Below are 20,161 nucleotides of genomic sequence, written 5' to 3' on the forward strand. Positions count from 1 at the left end.
CTTTCCCTAAATACTTTATCCAAAGATATTTTTCCTAATTCAGATCTCATTGTAGTTTGAGCTAACTGAACTACAGCAAATTCAGGATCATCAACACCATATGAAGTCAAAAATGGATTAATTATTCTTAAGTATAATACACCATCAATATTTATTGTTACATTATCTATAAAAAAATAGTATACTTAATACTGCATTTATGTTTATAATATTTAAATATATTCAATAATATTCATAATGTACCTAAAGTGACAGCACTTTGTTGAGGTATTTCTATAGCTATTTCTTTAAGGCATTGAACATACTTAATTCTATCAATTATTGGTGTAAGAATGTTTAATCCTGGATTTAAGATTCTATGAAACTTCCCCATTCTTTCGACAATCCATGCCTAAAAAATATAACTTTATTTATATCCAAATAAATTTCATTCAATAAAATAACAATACTAATATTTATTTAATAATTAATATTTACATACCTCTTGCTGTGGAACAAATAATATAATAGTGTTCATAGGAGTACTAGATTTAAACCTAACAAACTGTACGACCGGTAATTTAGGAACAGCATGTTCAAATCCACAAATTGGGTGATGCTTTAAACGAAATTTTGATTGTATTATAATTAAAGATATATTCTTGAAATGATTTTGAAGATATTGCGGTTACCTTTACGATTCCAAAATTACGAGCAAATTGTTTAAATTGGTAGTTCATTTTCCACTGATATGATCGAAACAACATTGTACTATAAACATAAAAGATACTTTTACGTAGCACAAATATAATAGGTTAGAGTCACACTTTTATATTAAGTATATCTAATATCATATCATCCGAAAATTTAGTAACACTAAATTAACAAAAAGTTAGATGAATATAATATTCGAATGATTGGAAAAGAAGATATTTTTATTCATAAAATATAATAAAACATGTTCATAATACAGCAGTCAAATTAAGTATAATCTGCAAAAAGCAATGAATATGAATGATGTAGTTGAAACTCATCCGAAAAGTTCTGAAAATTTTTCTTCGTTTTTTTCTTTTATATACTTAAATTTATAAATCTAAATATTTTTTTATGTAAAAGAATAAAAGAACAACAATAAAGAAATTAAAGTTCGCAGTGTGAATATGTTATTTATTTAAGACTAATTGTTCTATTAACATTCACGTTATTCTTTAAAATGAGTTATTTATTATTTAATACCTTTAATATCTTTATTATTTAATAAAGAGCAACTTAAAATGATGCGCTATATGTATATAGCTATCTTCATAAGTACGAAGTTGTGTAAAAGAACAATACCAAATATTTTTTTCATGTATGCCTTTAAACATATTTAAAAAAAAATTAAAATTTAGATACTTATAATACTTTGACATTAATTTCAGACATTTCACCGTGTAAGTAATCAATATATGATATAACCTACTGTCATAACATTGTAAACAAAAAATTAATTTTTCTTTCTATGAAGTATGACTCCAAACTTCTTCTTGATAATATTACTAATAATTTACTATTAACTTTTTTTGAAATTATATGTTCTCATAAATTTTTAACAAGTTAATATTCATTATATCTTTCAATTTTTTATACGTCATTTATAGAATAAATACCAGACAAAAAATATATTACTTGTAACTTTGAAATGCAATTCATTGTAATTAATATAATTGCCACCCATTTGTATCCAATTTTTTATTTCTCTTTTCGTCGATTGAACATATCCTCTTACGTAAATTTGGTGAATCTGAGTATATATAAACGGATCGGATGGTCTAGTTTATGTTCAGTTTAACGAAAAGAGTTAAAGGAAGATTCAATTATTTGAAAGAAAATTGATTGCTAAAATTTAACACTATGCGCCATAATTACATTATATTGATAACGCTATCTTTATTAGCCTGTACACTGGCTGAAGAATTTTATTCTGACAAATATGATTATGTCAATATCGACGAAATTCTAGAAAACGATCGTTTACGGGAACAGTACTACAAATGTTTTATGGATACAGAACCCTGCATAACTCCAGATTCAATATTTTTCAAAGGTAAATTAAAACTCTTATAAAACGATTTGATTACGTGGAAAGTAAATTTTATAGTATATTTAATTTTAAAAATGTGAATTATTGGATATGTTATTGAATTTCAAACGACTTTCATTTTTAGAACATATATCAGAAGCATTTGCAACAAAATGTAAAAAATGCACCGAAATTCAGAAGAGAAATATGGACAAGATGGCCGAATGGTATACCACAAATCAACCAGACAAATGGGATGCTTTAGTGGAATCTTTGCTAAGAAACGCAAAAAATAGTGCAAACTGAATAATTTTTGCTTATTGTATTGTAGTCATTATTAGCAATTACTGTAATATTAGCAATTACTGTTATTCCAATCAGGTAGTATGGTGGTACAAAATATTGTTATAAAATATAATCTGAATATTCGTTAGCAACCGCAATATTTTTATTTCTCTTTACTCTAATATTCATTATAATTTCTCATATTTAATTAAATTAATTAGGAATGGAAAGAAATTATACATTATATGAAAGTAATTACCTTTTATAATATCAAATCATAAAGTCGAAACTTTCAAATGGAGCAATCGAGTTTGACGTCATCTTGAATGTTTCGATATATTTCAAATTATGACGGAACTTCATGTTAGTCATTTTATATAATTTATTAGAAATCACTTAAATGATAAAACATTATCGAAGTACTAACACGCAAGATAGTGGAGAAGAGAAGATTAAAATGGTAACAAGTTATTTTCGTTTGAAATTATAACATGAAAGAAATTTAATCTAGAAGTATATTAATGAACCTAGATGAAAAACTATATACCCTGACGCGAATAAGCGCGGGAAAATATAAAATTAAAGTTGAAAATTGAATTTAGCGCAAAACAACATAAGAAATTGTATGGAAAAGTTAGGACTACAATTGGAAAAGAAATTTTAGGAGAATTGAAAATTGTTTTACGTTAAAAGAAAAGAACTTAACTTCTATTGGTTCGAATAAACGATTGTTAGCAGATTGACCAATAGGGAACGATGTTGTTCACGCGGGGAGAAATAATGCAGTGCTTGGGGAAGCAGTCTACTGTGATAATTGTGTGGCAACTAACAGTGCAGTGGAAAATATCGTGTATGTAGGTGCATGTCATTGTTCAGAAGGAAAAATTATAGTTTAATCTAAAATGTCATCTCCTACACAAGTGGTGAGCAATATTTTTTCTTATTGATTTTTGAATTCCTGTCAATTTTTCCAACGGTCCTCGTTAAATTTATACATTTTTCTTGTTATTCGCGTCTTGACAGTTCTCCGTACATGTTTGTTGTTTTCTCGTCTGTAGAGTAGTCATCGAAAGGTCTTCCTTCTTTTTCGTTATACTGCAATAGGAAAACACAGACGTCATAAATAAATATTTTATTGAACAGCTGTTTTCTTTGTTTTGAACAAGTGCTATCTTTTTTGTATAGCACATTTGCTGACTTTCGTTTTTGTTTACAGACTATTAATAACTAATGTTGGTAGTATTGCGAATCTGTTTTTACGTGTTTATTTACACTAGCTGAGAATAAAAACATAAAAAAATATGCTCATTTCATTGATTTAAAGTCAATATTATCCTTTGTGCCAGATTTTTACTATAGTATTGACATTTTAAACCTATTATCTCTTAATATAATATTGAATATAATATAGTTAGTGCAATATCCAATTGTTGTAATTATGAATTAACTTGACTTTCTTTGAAGTGAAAATTAAATATCACCATCTTGACGAAGTTAGTACAATATATTAGTAATTTAATTGACATTTAATATTATGTATATATGTAATGTTTTATTGCAATGTATTTTGATTTACGCAAAAAATAAAATCAGTCCTTGAGTATTAATTGTTTCTAATACTGTGTTTCGTTAAGGTTGTCTAACCATTTTATTAGAATTGCATCATTGAAATTTATGTCGGTTTCAATTATTTAGACACAATGCAAACTTTATATGCGTTGAAGTATTCTTTGGACTTTATTGTGATCATTGTGCTTGTCTTTCACGGATTTTAAGTCAAAACAAATATAATGATTGCACAAGGATCTGAAACAATGATTGATGAATCATTATGTTTCTATTATATACAATGGTTTATTATCTTATCTCTTGTATCTGTTTATTTTTTCTTTCTTACATTCTTTGTATTCCCTGCCAAATAAAAGTCTTAAAAGTTCATTAACCTTTTGGGGAAATATTTCATGTAACTTACTTTTTTACAGTAACAAACATCCATTACACATGCATAAATAACTTACATGCATTAACATAATTTATTTTTTTCTTAACACTATGTTTATTTAGATTTGTTCAATAATAAAACAATGTCATTAAAATAAAAAAGATACGTCATTAAATGGAACTTAACCCATTCGAAGATTATGACACATCGTGTGCGTTTAACATTATCTGTTAAATACAAGCGATGACGCACTATGTATGTTTCGGAAACAAATTGATATGGTCGGTATTTGAAAAGCTAATTAGCGAGGGTAGTATCGTACAAAAATAAAATAATAGAAAAGGTATGTACAAATTGAAATTGATATTAGCTTAATGTAAAAAGTACGTAACGTATAACCAGGCACTTGAATGGGTTAAAAAGATTAACATCAACGTTTCGGTTAAAGAAGTGTTAGTCATGTTCACGGCCGTTCATTCCATTCCAATTTTATGTTTTGTCTGTTCCAGTTAAAAAGTGTTGGCCCAAAGCTAGTCCCATTCTTTAAAAGCGTATCTGTATATTTTATATTATTGGCCGAGCAGCCATCCTTACTGACGGCATGTTTCAAGTGTTTGCCAATTATAAGTCTTATCGTCTTTGTTCTGCTACATGGAATTAGTTTATCGCAGGAGTAAGTGCAAAAGAACTTTGCATGCGCCGATCCTTTCATTTCACGCCTTTGTTTTGTAATCAACAGCACTAATCCTTTCAATTGCTTCAAATTGATTTCAACATTTAAAATTTGAAAATTGTACTGGAAAATTAAAATCTAACCGAAAATTTGCGCTACTAGCGCTCCACGCATTTTGGCGATAAATAAAACTGAAGAATAATTAACCGAAGGTAATTTATCGACTGTCATATGTCGTTTTCATTTTCAACACAGCGCAACTATTGCGGTTGTGTGTAGAAAATTATATTTATACGAGAAACGTTTAGCGGAGCGGAAGAAACGAGTTAATCGAGCCTGTGTTACATTTCCGTGGCTACTTGTAGGTGCTAGCTAGCCATTTATCATATGACCTCGCTTACACGCTTATTTTCAGGTTGCTTTTTTACCTAATCGGTAACGCACATTTTAAACGTCCCGCCAATTTTTCTTTTAACAATTTCCGCACTCCACAGATTGCGTGAAATTTTCAATCGATCTTGTAAGAGCAATTTTTCGTTGGAACAAAGAAGAGGATCGATTTATTACGAGGCAGAATATAATGTTCTCTGTCGGCCTTGTGACGTATATACCGATGGTTGTTCTTGTTTCTATATAAAGTACGAAACGTTCCGATGGAACGATCGGAAAAATATTAAACCTTCTTGTTCAACTTTATTTCTGTAATATTAAAAAAAATGTCGCTTTAAAAGTTGAACATTGATCGAAAAATGAACACGATCGAAAAAGTCACCTGAAAATGTAAGTGTAAGCTGGAATACTTTTTCATTGCTTCTATGCTTCTCTTGCTTGGAATATTAAACCATCAGCGTTGGGCATTAGTTACTTGAAATTTAATCAATTATTAATTAAGAAATTATTGAAGTGAAATGTTTATTATTTATTATTCTAAAGATTGATTACTGTGTAATATTGCCATATTATACGAACTTGATTTCAAATAAAACATGTTCTGTCCTCTTTTAATGAATGTGATGTTTTTGGTAAATGCTACCGAATATTTACAATTACTATCCATATTTTTCTTACCATAAATTATAAATATTTATGAATAAACTAAGTGATATTTATAGTTATACTGTATGTCCTTCATAAAAAGATATGTACATTATTTAATAGAAAATTACACCATCGTGAATCAATTTATTGTTATCGCTATCTTTATTCTAACATTAAAAATTGCTATTCGGCTTATAAAATTTAATATTTGAAGACCGGTATTCACAAGTGAACATCTTATTTTTCAGATATACCTTCTCCAGACGAATATTGACGGGGTTGATATTCAGTTGCATAGGAGATGCACTGTTGGTTTGGCCCAGTTGTTTTACGCTGGGGATGTGCATGTTCGCTCTAGCTCAAATTATGTACATCAGTGCATTCGGTTTTATACCGCTTAACATAATGTTAGGTACAATTTTATACGCGATGTGTTCGCTAGGTAAGTCATAAATAATTCGTACAAATTACAAAACGTTTCCATCATTAGTATCAAAACACTTAATTCTAAACGTACTAATGACCAAATGAAATAGATCTCGGAAAAACATAAAATCCTATTTTTCAGTCATATACGCTCTAATGCCTGGTCTGAATGGAATTCTGGTTATTGGAGTTCCGGTTTACACGGTGCTATTAACCACCATGGCGTGGAGGGCAATTTCTAGAGTACAATTTTACAAAGTACACAGAAAAATTAAAAAAAAAAGAAGGAAAAAAGAAAATTGTTTTGTTTACGCGGTGTTTTCCAATTTCCAAATTTTACGGATCATTTGGTTGTTTCCTGTCCCTTTATTTAATATAAAGTTAGCAGTAAATGAATTAAGTCGCATGTTTTGTTGTGTTGTGTGATAACACGATCCACTGATCCGATTAAAGGGCAAAATAAATCACGTAGAAACAGGATGGGTAGGAGATGGCCTACACCTTGACCACGTGCATCACGTACCACACATTCTTCCTTTTTCATCGTGCCGGGAGTATTGAAAGGGGGAGGAAGCTACGTGTTATAAATAAATAACAATTTAAGAAGACTTTTATTAGATTATCCAGATTAAAGGAGATATATTACTAACCTTCTAATTATGTTTATGAAAGGATTACACAATTGGAAAACACTGTCGTAGAAGATAACAACATTCCCACTATCGTTGTCCACATTCTATTGAATAAATCATATTTCTTCATCAGGAGTTATGGACGTGGACTAAATTATGCAGCTGTATCGGTAGTATATGTTTCCTCATATCTGATACCTTACTCGGATTTCACTATTTTCATACTCCACTACCTTATTCTCAGGTACAGTGATTTTGAAGTATTTTTATATAAATTTTTGCTACAATTTCTTTTGTTCATTAGTTAAGTTGCTTTTCAGGTTTCTATAATGTTAACATATTATGCAGCTCAGTTGGGAATAGCTTTGAGCGCAGTTGGTTCTAAAAATAGCAACAATAATAATAATAATGTTAGCAATGATAAAAATGACGCAGCCGTAGTGAAGGGTTAAGAAAATTTCGTCTTCTATTTATAGGCTATAAATATAAATTATATTATGCTGCTCAAAATAATTAAAACGAAACATAAGTACTATGAAAAATATCATATAATCATTATCGAAAGTTCTGTTTCTACAGTGTTAATAGTTTTCAAGATATAGATAATAATGTACTTATTTTGAGCAGTATATTATACTAGAGACCATATATTTTGAACCATTGTTTTGAAATAGGTACAATGCACTTCGTTAAAGGATTTATGGTAATCGTAAAAGTAAAGTCCTAAACACTGCCACGTTCCTAAGGCAAAAATTTTTACCTGACTATTCAGTGATTCAATATAGTCGATATTTATTGCATTTACGATCGTCTGATAAACATTAGTCATCTCCTTTTTTTCTAACGATCATGTCGAACTGAGAAAAAAGATACATAATGTTGTGAATTATTAGCGACAATCGTATAATAATATTCAACGACGATTACAGTTTCTGCGGTTACTGGCATTTTTTTTTTTTACTCTAATTTTACTCCAATTTTACTCAACATGTAATGATTATAATACTTTCACGTTTGTTTACCATAATGTCACAAACGTAGTATATTAATGGAAATAGATTTCAGTATTTTCAATTATTAACTCAAATCTAATTGGAATTTCTGGAGTATAGCGTCTATTTCACGTGCATTTTATGTATTATTCACGACATACGTTATGAACCAAAATACATTTCTTTGTACAGTAGCAAATAAAAATGTTAAATGTTTCATGAATAGTTAAATGTTAGTTAAAAATGTACAGATAGAACGATATAGATTATAAAAAATGAAATTCTTAGCGCGTTCGGTACTATCGTCTCGTTTTGAATGATATTAAAGAAAAAGAAACAGTTATTTAAAAATTTTTAAATGTAAACAATTTTTTACAAATATTCTTGCAGTTCAATTTCTACCAGTAAAGTTGACATTACGTAAATTTATATAGCTAATCGTATATTATTTTATTATTGCATTTACCGATATTACTATAGGTATTAGACAATAGTATTGCATTTATTCCATGTACTATAGATACCAAGTGAAACATTGATTCGAATAATTAAAATATTATTTTTTCAAAAAAAAAAAAAAGAAAAAAGAGAAAAAAATGAAAAAGGAAGGAAAAGAAAACAAAAAACTATCTTTTGTATCTATGTGAAGGAAAAGTTTGATTTTCCTTCGAGATTATGCAGTTTATATTTTAGAAACTGTAATAATTGACTAGTACACGTTCACGCGTAGATCTCGATGACATATCACTTAATCTTAATGATTGAACTGTAAAAAGAACCTGAATTCTTTAGCATGTATAATTAGAGCTGAATAAAAATGAACTTGAAAAAAAAAATAAGTAATTCAAAATAAGAACATTGAAGCATAAATGTTTTTTGTTAAAATTGAAAAACTAAAGTCGACATTTACTATTTTTTAACTAAAACTTCATTAGATTCAGCTCTTTGATATATATTGTAAAATGATATATTTAATGTATTTTAATACAAGAATATGTATGAAAATATATAGCATAATAGTGTCTCATGAAATACATTTAAGATGCATGTATTTCAGAAATAAAACTTTCGTAGAAATGTGATATTAAATATTTTAGTAAATACTTTCTAGGTGTACTTTCTTGAAATTAATGAATTGCTAGTCTTTATAAAACTGGCGTTAAAAATATTACGAACAATGTTACGAAAGTTATACTCTGAATAATAGTTTCAATTTAATTCTTAGATTAAAACACACGAATATGTAAATTTAAATTGTATTTTTTACATGATTAAAGTTTTGTTAATTCAAATAATAATATCTTTAATTTTTATTTTATTATAGAATAATTCTGCATTAATACATATTATTGTAAAACTAAAGTTTCTGCACCTCCCCGTCGTACAACAATTCCATTCGATTGTTTACTTTCTTCAGCGGATTGTATTTTACATTTGAACACTCTAAAAATAATACTTTTACACGTCTCTTTCAAAATGTCTATTTTGTAAAACATAATACTTCAATTTCTACTCACGTTAATATGTCATTCCACATCTGTGTTTGCTTTTCACCTATTGCGATAATTTCGTTCAAACGTTCTTTTTCTACCATTAAATTTTTAATTTTTATTTCTTCCATTTGAATGGTGGAATGTAATTCTTCTTTCATCTTTTTGCCAGGATCAGAAATTGTCGGATCCTGTATATTATTTAACTTACATATACGAAAAATTAATTAATTTAAAAAAGAAAAAGAAAATTTAATAAACCTGCATATCTCGCTTTATTCTTTCTTCCATAGTCTTCATTTTAGCTATAAGTTTTTGCAGTTTTTTCTTCTCTTCAATGTCCTTTCAATTAATTAATAAAAAGTGTTAAATAAAAATATTTAATACAATAGGTATTATAATTACCTTTTCTACTTTTATTTTTTCATTCTGTATGTTAGATTGTAAATTATTAATCGAGGTATTCATGCTTGATTCTACTTCATTTTGCGCCTTTTTTGCTTTTTCCTGTTGTTGTTCGTATTCACTATATTTTTGTCTCAATGTTTGTATTTCTGTAATATTAAAACTTGTGAAGTATTAATTTACTATCATATCTTGTTAAACATATATTTATACCATTTATTAATGGAATGAGTTTTGCTCTAAAAGTGGATATATCTCGGCATAATTGAAGATTTATCGAAGACGCATTTTCCTCTGTAAAATTATCCGGAGCATTTTTCTTTACCATTTCCAATCTTTCTTTGGCCTGGTTACACTGGTTGCGCTAATAGAAGTAATTGTTATCAAAATCCAAATTAATAAACAGTACTTAAAGAAATACCTGATTTTCCAAGATGGCAGCTGTTCGATATAGCACACTATTTTCTGCATTAAGCCACGTTAATTCAGATTTACAATGTTTATAAAGCGTTCCTCTAGTTTTTAGACGATTTATGTACTTTTTTAATTCCTCTCCTTTTGGTATAATATCTTCCATTATCAATTTTGATAATTCACGTTTCTCTTCTAATTTTGTCTGCAATTCTTGTAAGGAATTTGCTGTCTTCTCCAATTTTTCAAGTACATTTCTTTTGATATTTGCAACTGCGGCTGCTTGTTGTCGAAACGGTTCAATTTTGTCAATATTATTTTTCGAAATCTAAATAAATTTTATAAATTGTAAATTCATCGAAGATGAACAATAACGTGCCGTAAAATCGAGGATTACCTTGAGCTCAATCAAGTTCTGAATCTCTTTAGCTATACTGTCCAATTTATTTCGCAAATCTGTTATTTGGTCTGGACCCAGATATGAATATTGTTTTACAGCATTCAGAGCTTTTATACGATTTTGCTTTCCATGTATCTCTGCTGGTAGTTTCTCATTCGTGACTACAGTTTGAACAGTGATCACTTCGGATAAATGTTGCAATAACGTCTGAACTGTAACTTCATTTTCATCTTTTTCCAAGATTTGTAATTCTTTTTCCAATCTTTGTAAGTTTGTCTATAATTTTTATTCGTTATAAAATGTCTGCTGAAATGAATTTGTCTAAATCTTAAGTTTGTTAATCAGTAAGTATCTCTACTTGTAATCTAGATATTATTTCCCTTTGTTGTTCCTCTTGCAGCACAAGATCGCGTTCCTTATCTTTTTCTATTCGCAAAGCTCGAGCAGAATCCAACAGGTACATTCCAATTTCAGCTTTAGTTCTCATTTTTTCGATACGCATAGTTACTGCCTGGATCAATACAAAATTAAATTGCCTTTCAGATAAGGAAGAACGAATTAAAATGTACAATTAAGTATACTCCACTTCTTTCTCCTTTTCCATCGTTTTCAAATCGGTAGTAAGCTCACTAGCGTTCTCGAAATTCTAGGTTCGTGAAAACAGAATAGGAACAAAATTTTAGTTGATAAAGAATGAATCGAGTAATGCTAGCACGATCTTTTACCTTCCTTCCTATTTCCCTTTCTTTGTGCACTGTTTTGAACCTATCGATCAAAGCTGCGTACTGTTCGTGCAAAGAAGAAATCTCCGGATCGCTTAAATACTCACCAGGAACTTCTACCTAATTAACGATAATGGAAAAGTTTCATAAAAATAATTTTAATGGAACGAGATGGACATTTCTATAACCATATGTATACCTTCACTAAAAACCGAGATAAGTAAGCTCTCTTTCGAACAGTATCTTCATGAGACAAAAGCCAGGTCAAGATAGGATGTATGGTATCAGGATCTCCGCGAATCAGACCCTGTCTGCATATGTACGAAAGAGCATGAGTAAAAATAATTAGTAATGAATTAATTTAAATGAAAAGAAAAGATTCTTGCCTAAAGCTCACAGGATCTATTTGTGGCTGATAGTGAAGCACACGGAGAATGGACAGAATATAAATGGAAGTTTCCTCAGGAGTTTCGTTCTTCGTATCAACATTAGCATCAACATTCTGAATTTGTATTTTGATCAATACCCCTTTCAATACCTACAATATAATTTCCATAAAGAAACAAATTTGATGTGGTATAATTTCAGCTTATTTGAAGACTAAACTTGAATAAATTAGAGAAAAGTAGAAGCATTAAATTCTTACATGGAGCAATTCTTCTGGACTCAGGGAATTGAAATAAATTACGTTATAATTACGACCCAGTAGCTTATTCACTTGTGCCACAATAAATTTAGTGTTCTCTTTCATTATGTCACGACACTTTCCTTCTTTTCTCAAGTTCTTGAACGCTACTCAAACTTGAGAATAACTGGAGGATTATTTTGTTGTCGCAAGCCGTCGTCCTAGCAACTATGTTATACTATCTCCCTCCTTCTGAAAGTATGCAAAACTTTACGTGGAACGCGGTAGAATTCTCTTTATACGATAGACTTCAATCAACTGTAGTTTTTCTATTGACATTTTGTTCAAAATTAGTCGCTAATTATATCTGGTGTACGACCTAACATTTGGTGACTCTCAAAAGGTCATTTAATTTTCAACTTGATGTAATGTCTAATGCACCTTGCATGCATATCGATATCGATTTTATCTAGCTTAATAGATACAACGCATTAATCATAATTTAATATGCAGATATCTCGATTTAGGAAAGAATATAAAATTATTACAATTAATTGGGAATATATACTACAAAATGTAGGATAATTTAAAGACTAAATCTACATATAGAAAACTAATTATAATTAGAAAGTTATGTTTATTTTAAGAATTTTTATTAATGCTAGTTCTTTTCCATGGTAAATAAAATATCAGATAGAATACTGAATATGGTTTAAGAATTATAATTGGCTTTATTAAAAAGAAACTTATTGAGATATAAGATCATAATTAGCAGACAATGACAGAGATAGCATTGTCTTGTTTTCCTTTTTTAATATATTTTCAAACATAACGTATGATTTTTCTTTCTTATCATATAAAATTGCAGTGCATTCAATTTCTTCTTTTTTCTTAAATAATCACGCAGTTTTGATATGAAAAAACTTGAGAATTGGTTCATGAATTCACTCCACATTTAATAACACAGTCAATATATATATATATATATTTCATTATATGTATATATATATATATTTGAAATTTTATGGAAATTCCTAGTTCAGCAGTGTGTGGATTGATCTGAGCATAGTTTGTTTCACTGTACTACACTAAACTTTAAATTTCCTAATTAAAACACTTCAACACTAAATAGTGTGTCAGTTTTCATGTATTCTTTACAGATGCCACTAGAACAATTCTTTATTCGCTTCTGTGCGTTAACATGTAAAAGAGAAAATATACATTAAATATCACCAAAAGGAAATGTTCACTGGACAGTTAGCTAGAATATGATTAAAAGTGTAATTAGTTTTGTTTCGCTTCTGCTTTTCTAGATGTTAATTTAGTGTTAAAGGGCAACATTTCTGTTAAACTCTTACAATAATATTGTGTATTATTATAAAAATGGCTCGTGAAGTCTTATAAAAAGAACCATGCAAGTCATATATTTGTGATGATGTTTAATAATCAGTCTAAAATTTGAACAATGTAGCAACGTTGTGATAATCAAATACTGCATGAAAAATCGTTTGAAGATTGCACTATATATAAATAGTATAATATATATATGTATAATCTATATTTTATTATATATATATAAGTACCGTAATATTGGGTATTGGGTGTTACATAAAGGATAGAATTTAATGAGCTGAATATCTTTTTTCAAAAACAAAAATAAAATATACACAAAAAAAAAAAAAGAAAAAAATAGAAACGAAAATAATTCCCTAAGTGCATATTGTCTTAAAAACAATACATTCGCAAAATTCCATGTGCATAATATAAAAAACTAAAATTATGACTGATTTGATTTAGATATTATGTAACATCTTACTTAGCAGTGTTTGAATTTGAATAATCGTTTTGTTCAAATTCATGATTAACGAGACGCGTATCGATAAGTAAACTTTCTCTCATCAGCCTCCAATCTTTGAATTTTTACAGAAGTGTCATAGAATTCAAACAAATCAAAGTTCATTTTGTAACCGTTTTTTGTTTACACAACATCACAGAATAAAGGGACAATTTACAACATTATGTAAAATAATAATGATTGCAGCAATCAATCAAGGTTTAGCTTACATTCATTATTGATAACTACTGGATACAGTTCTTTCAAGCATAGTAAGATAATAAAAATCATACATGAATTTGTATGAATGTTACATTATACTTAGGTGCACTTAGTGTATTGAACACTAAAAATTTATTAATTTAAAATCACCAGTACTGAACTCAACCTCGCATTATATATACCTAATATAAAACAAGAACACAACAAATTTTCTGGCATACACAATACATTTTAACATGTAAGATTGTATGTCAATTGGTTTCTTTCACTTTTTTCGTTTTCTTCTCATTCAGTTAATCATCTCCCTACCCTTTTTTTCCATAACTTCTACAGAATTTTTTGTCATTGTCTTATCTCCTGAGATAAGTAAAACAGTAAAGTCAATAGTACCGATGATTGTTATATACTTTTTTGTTTAACTGGGAGTGCATGTTTTGTTTGAAAAACAAATTTCCATTATACACAGTATTGTAATTTTTCTTACAGACGGTGACGTGATTTAAGGTATTTCCATGTAGCGTGTGTGAAGGGAGGAAGAAGGGATGGTGATTACAGAATAGACTCCAATTTATCCACTCTTGAAGAGGAGAATTGCTACCTGACCCAGGTAAAAATAGATAAAATGTCTTGTTTCATGTGTCACATAGCTTCCAAAGTTGCGACCTACGATGCAATGCCACGTTGGATTGTACTTTTTATCAAATTCTTTCTTAATAAAGGCTGCAATGTCCTGGAATAAAAAAATGCAATTAATGCGTTAATAATCTTCTATTATCTTTGGAATTTATTTTCATTTTATTGTATTTCATTAGTATTACATTTAAACAAATTATTTCACCAACTGATTTATGTTTAGATCCAGACATGTGTACCATTTCTTATCATAAACACAATATTTGTAATGGCATTCTACTGCAACTCTAAACGTACCTTTTCTATATTGAACTTTTCAAGAGCTTGGGTTGCACAGTCAACAGCATCCTGCTGCATCTCCTCAGACATATCAGCATTCTTGATTACAGCCTTTCTGTCTGACATTTTCGTGTCGCTAGAATACATACGAGAAAAGATGTGAAATACTTTTCGTACGTTAAATAATGTTATTGCATTTGACAGAACATTCAGTTCAAAAATATTATTACTAAAAGGCAACCATGCTTTTTTTTCTCCTCACATCGAAGGAAGATATTGCGTATCGAGAAACTATAATTTAAACCTGGAAAAACGAATGCGCGCAATTTTGACAGTAGCGTATATGTCATTTGCCGGCATGACAATCTATTGAGCTATTGTTAGAAAATCAGGAAGATGATCAGGCATGCTTAAAAAGCGTGATACAAATAATTGCGGAGAATAGAGCTGAGGAGGCGAAACGCGGGAGGATGATGTTTTGTCGATATGCGACGATGAGAATAATAATTCGTTTACACGCAATCACCGTAACCAGGCCATATTAACGGCGCTCATTTGAAAATTACCTCAGCGCCAAGAAGAATGATATTATGAAAGAACCAAAACTGACTGACATTAAGAGCTGTTTCCGGTTGAAAATAAAAAACTACATTTTCATTTGTATAACACACGATATACCTTTTGAAATAACTCTCTCACCAACTAATACACAAGAAAACGATCGTTATGTTCTGGTCCGGCAGTTATATGTACTTATTTTTTTCTATATGAACCGATTTACTCAAAAATTTTGTTCGCTCAAGCCGACTGCGACTATTCCTCGATTGAGTTCAAGACTGAAGTGCCCGTACTGTGATCCTGCCCACTGATTGGCTCGCGATTAGGGTCTTCTATCACGGTCTTCTATCAACCCAGAATGCCTTGCTGGTAGCAACCCGCGTAAACATAAATTCGAGTAATCGATATGAAATTTTTCCTCGAAATTCGAGCCGCAATGATATTTCTTTATTTTCTATCATTTAAATTTCCACTGTTTTGCATAAAACATTAAACAAAAGAAACCGCATGCATTGAAACATATTTTAAATCGCCAATTTAAATTCAAATAGGTTATATACATTTTACGTTATTTTAAGCTCTCGCGATATATTTCAAAATATTACTGAGGATATGTTCTGTATGCAAGAATATTATAATTATCTTCACAAAGCTAAATTATATAGATAGTTTACAAATCAATTTCACTAATATTAATAAGTCTCTTTGTAAACATAACTATTTATTTTTACCATTTGCTTTCTACTACATACGAATGGAAAATATATAAAATTTCTGATCTGTATACATGATCAATTTAAATATTTTTAATGATCTTATGGATGTAAAAATGACTTGATTTCATACTTATAGTATATGTGTAGATATAAAATAATATTATGTCTTTTAATTTTACTTATTTTACATTAAATTTTATAATTAGGTACAGTACAAGATGGCGTGTGATGAAGTTATTTCATATATTCACTCATAGCGATACTTTTTGCCTATGCATATCACTTCTGTATGGTTCTTTGTACAATGGCACGGTATATATATATATACCCAAGTGTTTAATCAGCTGACTGTGACCACAATAGCGTAGCTAGAACTTAACGGAATTTTTAAATTTCAAATTTTTTCTAATGTTACTCTTAAATGAATACTGATAAAAATTATTATTAAGAAGTATTTGTTGTTAATATATATAAAATTTCAGGTAACAAATATAATTATTTTTCTATTATATTTTAAATTGTTTTAGGTACCATTATTATTAATGTTTCGGTACAGGCATGTTGACCTATGTTACACATGCGCAGTAAGTTCCAATACTCTCGGAGAATCCTTTATTAGAGAGACTTTCTTTCTGTGCTCCATCAGTATTGTGTCTGACATTTGTGTTGTGCAGAATATAGTAAGTTTGAAAAAAAGAAACTTTGTTTCCTAAGCGTTTTATAGAATAGAATTTTAAAGCTTCTTATTTTAAACAGGATTGGAAACTTGTTTGAAAATGTTTGGCCCAGCCTTGTGCTTTTGCGCTTTCATAGCGCTAGCCACTGCTAATGTTCAAAGGTAAATATAATAAATTATTTAAACAAAAAATATAATTATTAATTTTTTATAATTAGTTTAATTATTGCATTTTATGTGATGTTTTATTAAGATATATAATAACAAACTATGTAAACAATTGTTATTTGATACTTAATCGTGAATTACGCGATAAAATCTATTTGTAACTTTTTTTCTTTTAAGGATTCCTTTGCATAAGATGGATAGCGTTAGGAAACAGCTTAAAGAGTATAACACAGAAGTATATCAGGCACATTTAGTGCAAGGAAATGTTCAGCCAGAACCACTTTCCAACTACCTCGATGCTCAATACTATGGTGTTATCAGCATTGGTACCCCTGCACAGGATTTCAGAGTGATCTTTGATACTGGCTCATCAAATCTCTGGGTTCCTTCCAAGAAATGTCATTTAATCAACATTGCTTGCAGTGAGTATATTTTAGAAAATTATAGAATCTTTAGTATCCTATATGTCAAACTTTTCCTGAATACTTTGTTTTTAATTACTTATTTTCAAGCTTTATGTGACCTTTGCTATATGATAAGTTATAACTTAATACTGTGATATATGGCTTATAAAACTGAAATTTTTATTTATTTGTCACAAAATGATAAAAGAAATAAAAGGATAAAGAAAAATATAAATAAATGAGAAGAAACAAAAAAGGAGATGTTGCTTTATAAAAGAGTACGATTTTTATAGAATTTTGTTTGTGATAGTTACTATTTATATTAGTAGTCACAATAAGTAATAATAATTACATACAATAAATAATTTTTATTTATTTAATACTGTTAAATATATTTAGAAAAAGTAGATATGATTACATTGTAACTACACTGTGTTAATTTAAAGTTATGGTAAAGTTTAAAAATTCATTGTATTATCATTATCATATCATCATATTGTCAAAATATTATCATTATCAGAAAATAAATTAAAGAAAAAAAGATTATTTAATTTAACATAATTAGTATGTATTCTTTCCAGAATTGCATCATAAATATGATAACAGAAAATCATCCACATACAAGCAGAATGGCACTGATTTTGCTATCCATTATGGTTCTGGAAGTCTCTCTGGCTATCTGTCTACTGATGTTGTGAACGTAAGTATTTGTATGCACATAACTTGTATTTCTACAACTTTTAACTTTTCTTTCTATGATCTTCTGTCCATTGTTTAGAAATAATGAAAAAATATATAAATGTAAAAAGTATAAAAAGTATTATTATATTATTTGTATTGTATTTATAATTATATTAAGAAAAAATTATTAAGAAAACAAACTAAATGTATTTAATGTAGGTTGCTGGACTACAAGTCGTTGATCAGACTTTTGCTGAAGCTTTGAGTGAACCAGGATTGTCCTTTGTTGCTGCTAAATTTGATGGTATTTTGGGAATGGGCTACTCTACAATTGCTGTTGATGGTGTAACACCTGTCTTCTACAATATGTTTAAACAAGGATTAATATCTCAGCCTGTTTTCAGTTTTTACTTGAACAGGTACCTTGAAATGACTAAGAGTTACTCGAAGTATAAAAGATAAAAAATAGATAAAAATGTATTAATTTATTAATTTAAGAAATCCTGATGCTGAAGTTGGCGGAGAGTTGATCTTGGGTGGTTCAGATCCAGATCATTATGAAGGTTCATTTACCTATGTTCCAGTGGACAAGAAAGGATACTGGCAATTCAGAATGGATGGGTATTTATTAAATTTGTGGGAACAAATTTTACAATAATAAAATAATATTTAATTCATGATAAAATATGAATTTTAGCGTTCAAATTGGATCAGATTTGAAAGTTTGTCAACAAGGATGTGAAGCTATTGCTGATACAGGCACTTCCCTCATTGCTGGCCCAGTTGAAGAAGTTAATGCTATCAATAAAGCAATTGGAGCTACTCCCATTGCAGCTGGAGAAGCAATGATAGATTGCAATTCCATTCCTGACTTACCAACAATCACTTTCGTACTCGGTGGCCAATCTTTCCCTCTAAGAGGAGAAGACTATGTCATGAAAGTAAGATAAACGATATCCCTGGATCTTATTAATGAAACATTACAAATCAATAAAAATTTCATCTTCAATATGATAAAATAATGTTTCTGTTTTATCAAAGGTTACACAGTTTGGACAGACCGCTTGTCTCAGTGGATTCATGGGAATGGATATTGCTCCACCAAACGGCCCACTTTGGATTTTGGGAGACGTTTTCATTGGTCCCTACTATACGGAATTTGACATGGCCAATAACCGTGTTGGCTTTGCCAAAACAAAGTAGATTAACGAAATATGCTAATAAAATTTCTAAATTATGTATTTTTTTCTTTATATATTCGTTTTAGATTAATGTTATATTTGTACATCTCCTGTAATTTCTTTTAATAATATTTTTTATGCTTTTCACGCAATCCGTATGTATAGTAGTCTTGCGAATAAAAGTAAATATAACGAATGCGTTGTAACAAATGTATGCAATAATATTCTATAATGTGATGTACAATATATTACTAAGACGAAAATAATAATTTTTTTCATGTTACATCTTGTGTTATTCTTTTCGTTTATAAATGACTAACAGTTACCACCTTTTAATGATATTAAATATTATAATTAAAATTCAGGTAACAAATTTTAGCTATTGTAAATTATTAATGTGTATCACATTTTTACATAATACTATAAAATAAATTAATTTCTGATATATAATGGTATGTTGTACAAAGTACAAAATTCAATCTGTGAATAGTAAAATATGTTACTTATTATTGTCTTTTTCTTTTTACCGCGTGAACTGCGTAATTTATTGCTGTCGAAGTCATCCAAAACCATTCATTTTTTAGAGGGTTGTAAAACATTCCATGAATCAATTTTGTCTTGCAACCATCTGCAAAACAATCGATTAATAAAAGTTAAAAATAAAATTACTTAATTAGTGCCATTATTATAAAAAGAAAGTACATAGTTCTAATAGAGACTGAATTTC

At 29.0% G+C, this 20,161-nt stretch overlaps 7 protein-coding genes across 10 annotated transcripts in view; 3 read left to right on the plus strand and 4 right to left on the minus strand.

Moving 5' to 3' along the window:
• Stoml2 (stomatin like 2) overlaps positions 1 to 813 on the minus strand; it is a 1,883-nt gene extending 1,070 nt beyond the window's left edge. The window contains exons 1-4 of the mRNA XM_017908144.1: positions 672 to 813; positions 482 to 598; positions 244 to 391; positions 3 to 166 (exon numbers count right to left, since the gene is read on the minus strand). Of these exons, the coding sequence (XP_017763633.1) occupies positions 3 to 166; positions 244 to 391; positions 482 to 598; positions 672 to 746 (504 nt within the window). The 5' untranslated portion in view covers positions 747 to 813. The remainder of the gene's footprint in view (positions 1 to 2; positions 167 to 243; positions 392 to 481; positions 599 to 671) is intronic.
• Positions 814 to 1,843: 1,030 nt separating this feature from the next.
• On the plus strand, positions 1,844 to 2,347 carry CSP1 (chemosensory protein 1). Its single transcript, XM_017908121.1, has 2 exons — positions 1,844 to 2,065; positions 2,187 to 2,347. The coding sequence occupies exons 1-2, from the start codon at positions 1,873 to 1,875 to the stop codon at positions 2,345 to 2,347; spliced, it is 354 nt and encodes a 117-aa protein (XP_017763610.1). The 5' UTR covers positions 1,844 to 1,872.
• Positions 2,348 to 3,170: 823 nt separating this feature from the next.
• Positions 3,171 to 7,532, plus strand: LOC108553294 (lysoplasmalogenase-like protein TMEM86A). Of its 2 annotated transcripts, none has more exons than XM_017908136.1 (6): positions 3,171 to 3,249; positions 4,778 to 4,941; positions 6,228 to 6,421; positions 6,548 to 6,663; positions 7,171 to 7,281; positions 7,358 to 7,532. In XM_017908136.1, exons 1-6 carry the CDS (start codon positions 3,229 to 3,231, stop codon positions 7,487 to 7,489), a joined length of 738 nt encoding a protein of 245 aa, XP_017763625.1. In that variant the 5' UTR covers positions 3,171 to 3,228; the 3' UTR covers positions 7,490 to 7,532. The 2 variants fall into 2 exon arrangements, with proteins under 2 accessions (XP_017763625.1, XP_017763626.1); XM_017908137.1 differs by having other exon boundaries at positions 3,172 to 3,249; positions 4,391 to 4,941.
• A 1,843-nt stretch (positions 7,533 to 9,375) lies between these two features.
• LOC108553311 (intraflagellar transport protein 81 homolog) lies at positions 9,376 to 12,467 on the minus strand. Its single transcript, XM_017908170.1, has 13 exons — positions 12,104 to 12,467; positions 11,844 to 11,995; positions 11,657 to 11,768; positions 11,461 to 11,577; positions 11,322 to 11,381; positions 11,094 to 11,246; positions 10,733 to 11,011; positions 10,346 to 10,663; positions 10,138 to 10,288; positions 9,925 to 10,073; positions 9,781 to 9,861; positions 9,547 to 9,710; positions 9,376 to 9,472 (listed from the first exon to the last, which is right to left on the minus strand). Exons 1-13 carry the CDS (start codon positions 12,206 to 12,208, stop codon positions 9,376 to 9,378), a joined length of 1,938 nt encoding a protein of 645 aa, XP_017763659.1. The 5' UTR covers positions 12,209 to 12,467.
• Positions 12,468 to 14,217: 1,750 nt separating this feature from the next.
• On the minus strand, positions 14,218 to 15,908 carry LOC108553313 (dynein light chain 2, cytoplasmic). Of its 2 annotated transcripts, none has more exons than XM_017908173.1 (3): positions 15,729 to 15,908; positions 15,069 to 15,186; positions 14,218 to 14,868 (listed from the first exon to the last, which is right to left on the minus strand). In XM_017908173.1, the coding sequence occupies exons 2-3, from the start codon at positions 15,174 to 15,176 to the stop codon at positions 14,707 to 14,709; spliced, it is 270 nt and encodes an 89-aa protein (XP_017763662.1). In that variant the 5' UTR covers positions 15,177 to 15,186; positions 15,729 to 15,908; the 3' UTR covers positions 14,218 to 14,706. The 2 variants fall into 2 exon arrangements, with proteins under 2 accessions (XP_017763662.1, XP_017763661.1); XM_017908172.1 differs by lacking the exon at positions 15,729 to 15,908 and adding an exon at positions 15,617 to 15,715.
• Positions 15,909 to 16,906: 998 nt separating this feature from the next.
• Positions 16,907 to 19,714, plus strand: cathD (cathepsin D). Its single transcript, XM_017908171.1, has 8 exons — positions 16,907 to 17,004; positions 17,081 to 17,162; positions 17,346 to 17,590; positions 18,154 to 18,272; positions 18,473 to 18,672; positions 18,752 to 18,874; positions 18,951 to 19,194; positions 19,295 to 19,714. Exons 2-8 carry the CDS (start codon positions 17,101 to 17,103, stop codon positions 19,454 to 19,456), a joined length of 1,155 nt encoding a protein of 384 aa, XP_017763660.1. The 5' UTR covers positions 16,907 to 17,004; positions 17,081 to 17,100; the 3' UTR covers positions 19,457 to 19,714.
• A 206-nt stretch (positions 19,715 to 19,920) lies between these two features.
• The window catches only part of Coq3 (ubiquinone biosynthesis protein COQ3, mitochondrial), a 1,377-nt gene continuing 1,136 nt past the window's right edge, over positions 19,921 to 20,161 (minus strand). Inside the window, exons 4-5 of one of the 2 annotated variants that reach the window (XM_017908148.1) lie at positions 20,137 to 20,161; positions 19,921 to 20,062 (exon numbers count right to left, since the gene is read on the minus strand). The exon at positions 20,137 to 20,161 is cut by the window's right edge and continues 4 nt beyond it. In XM_017908148.1, coding sequence (XP_017763637.1) covers positions 19,941 to 20,062; positions 20,137 to 20,161 — 147 coding nt within the window. In that variant the 3' untranslated portion in view covers positions 19,921 to 19,940. The remainder of the gene's footprint in view (positions 20,063 to 20,136) is intronic. The other variant, XM_017908147.1, reaches the window with a different exon arrangement.

Source organism: Eufriesea mexicana, unplaced genomic scaffold (assembly GCF_001483705.2).
Source record: "Eufriesea mexicana isolate 0111107269 unplaced genomic scaffold, ASM148370v2 scaffold10051, whole genome shotgun sequence".
NCBI classification, from domain to species: Eukaryota; Metazoa; Arthropoda; class Insecta; order Hymenoptera; family Apidae; genus Eufriesea; species Eufriesea mexicana.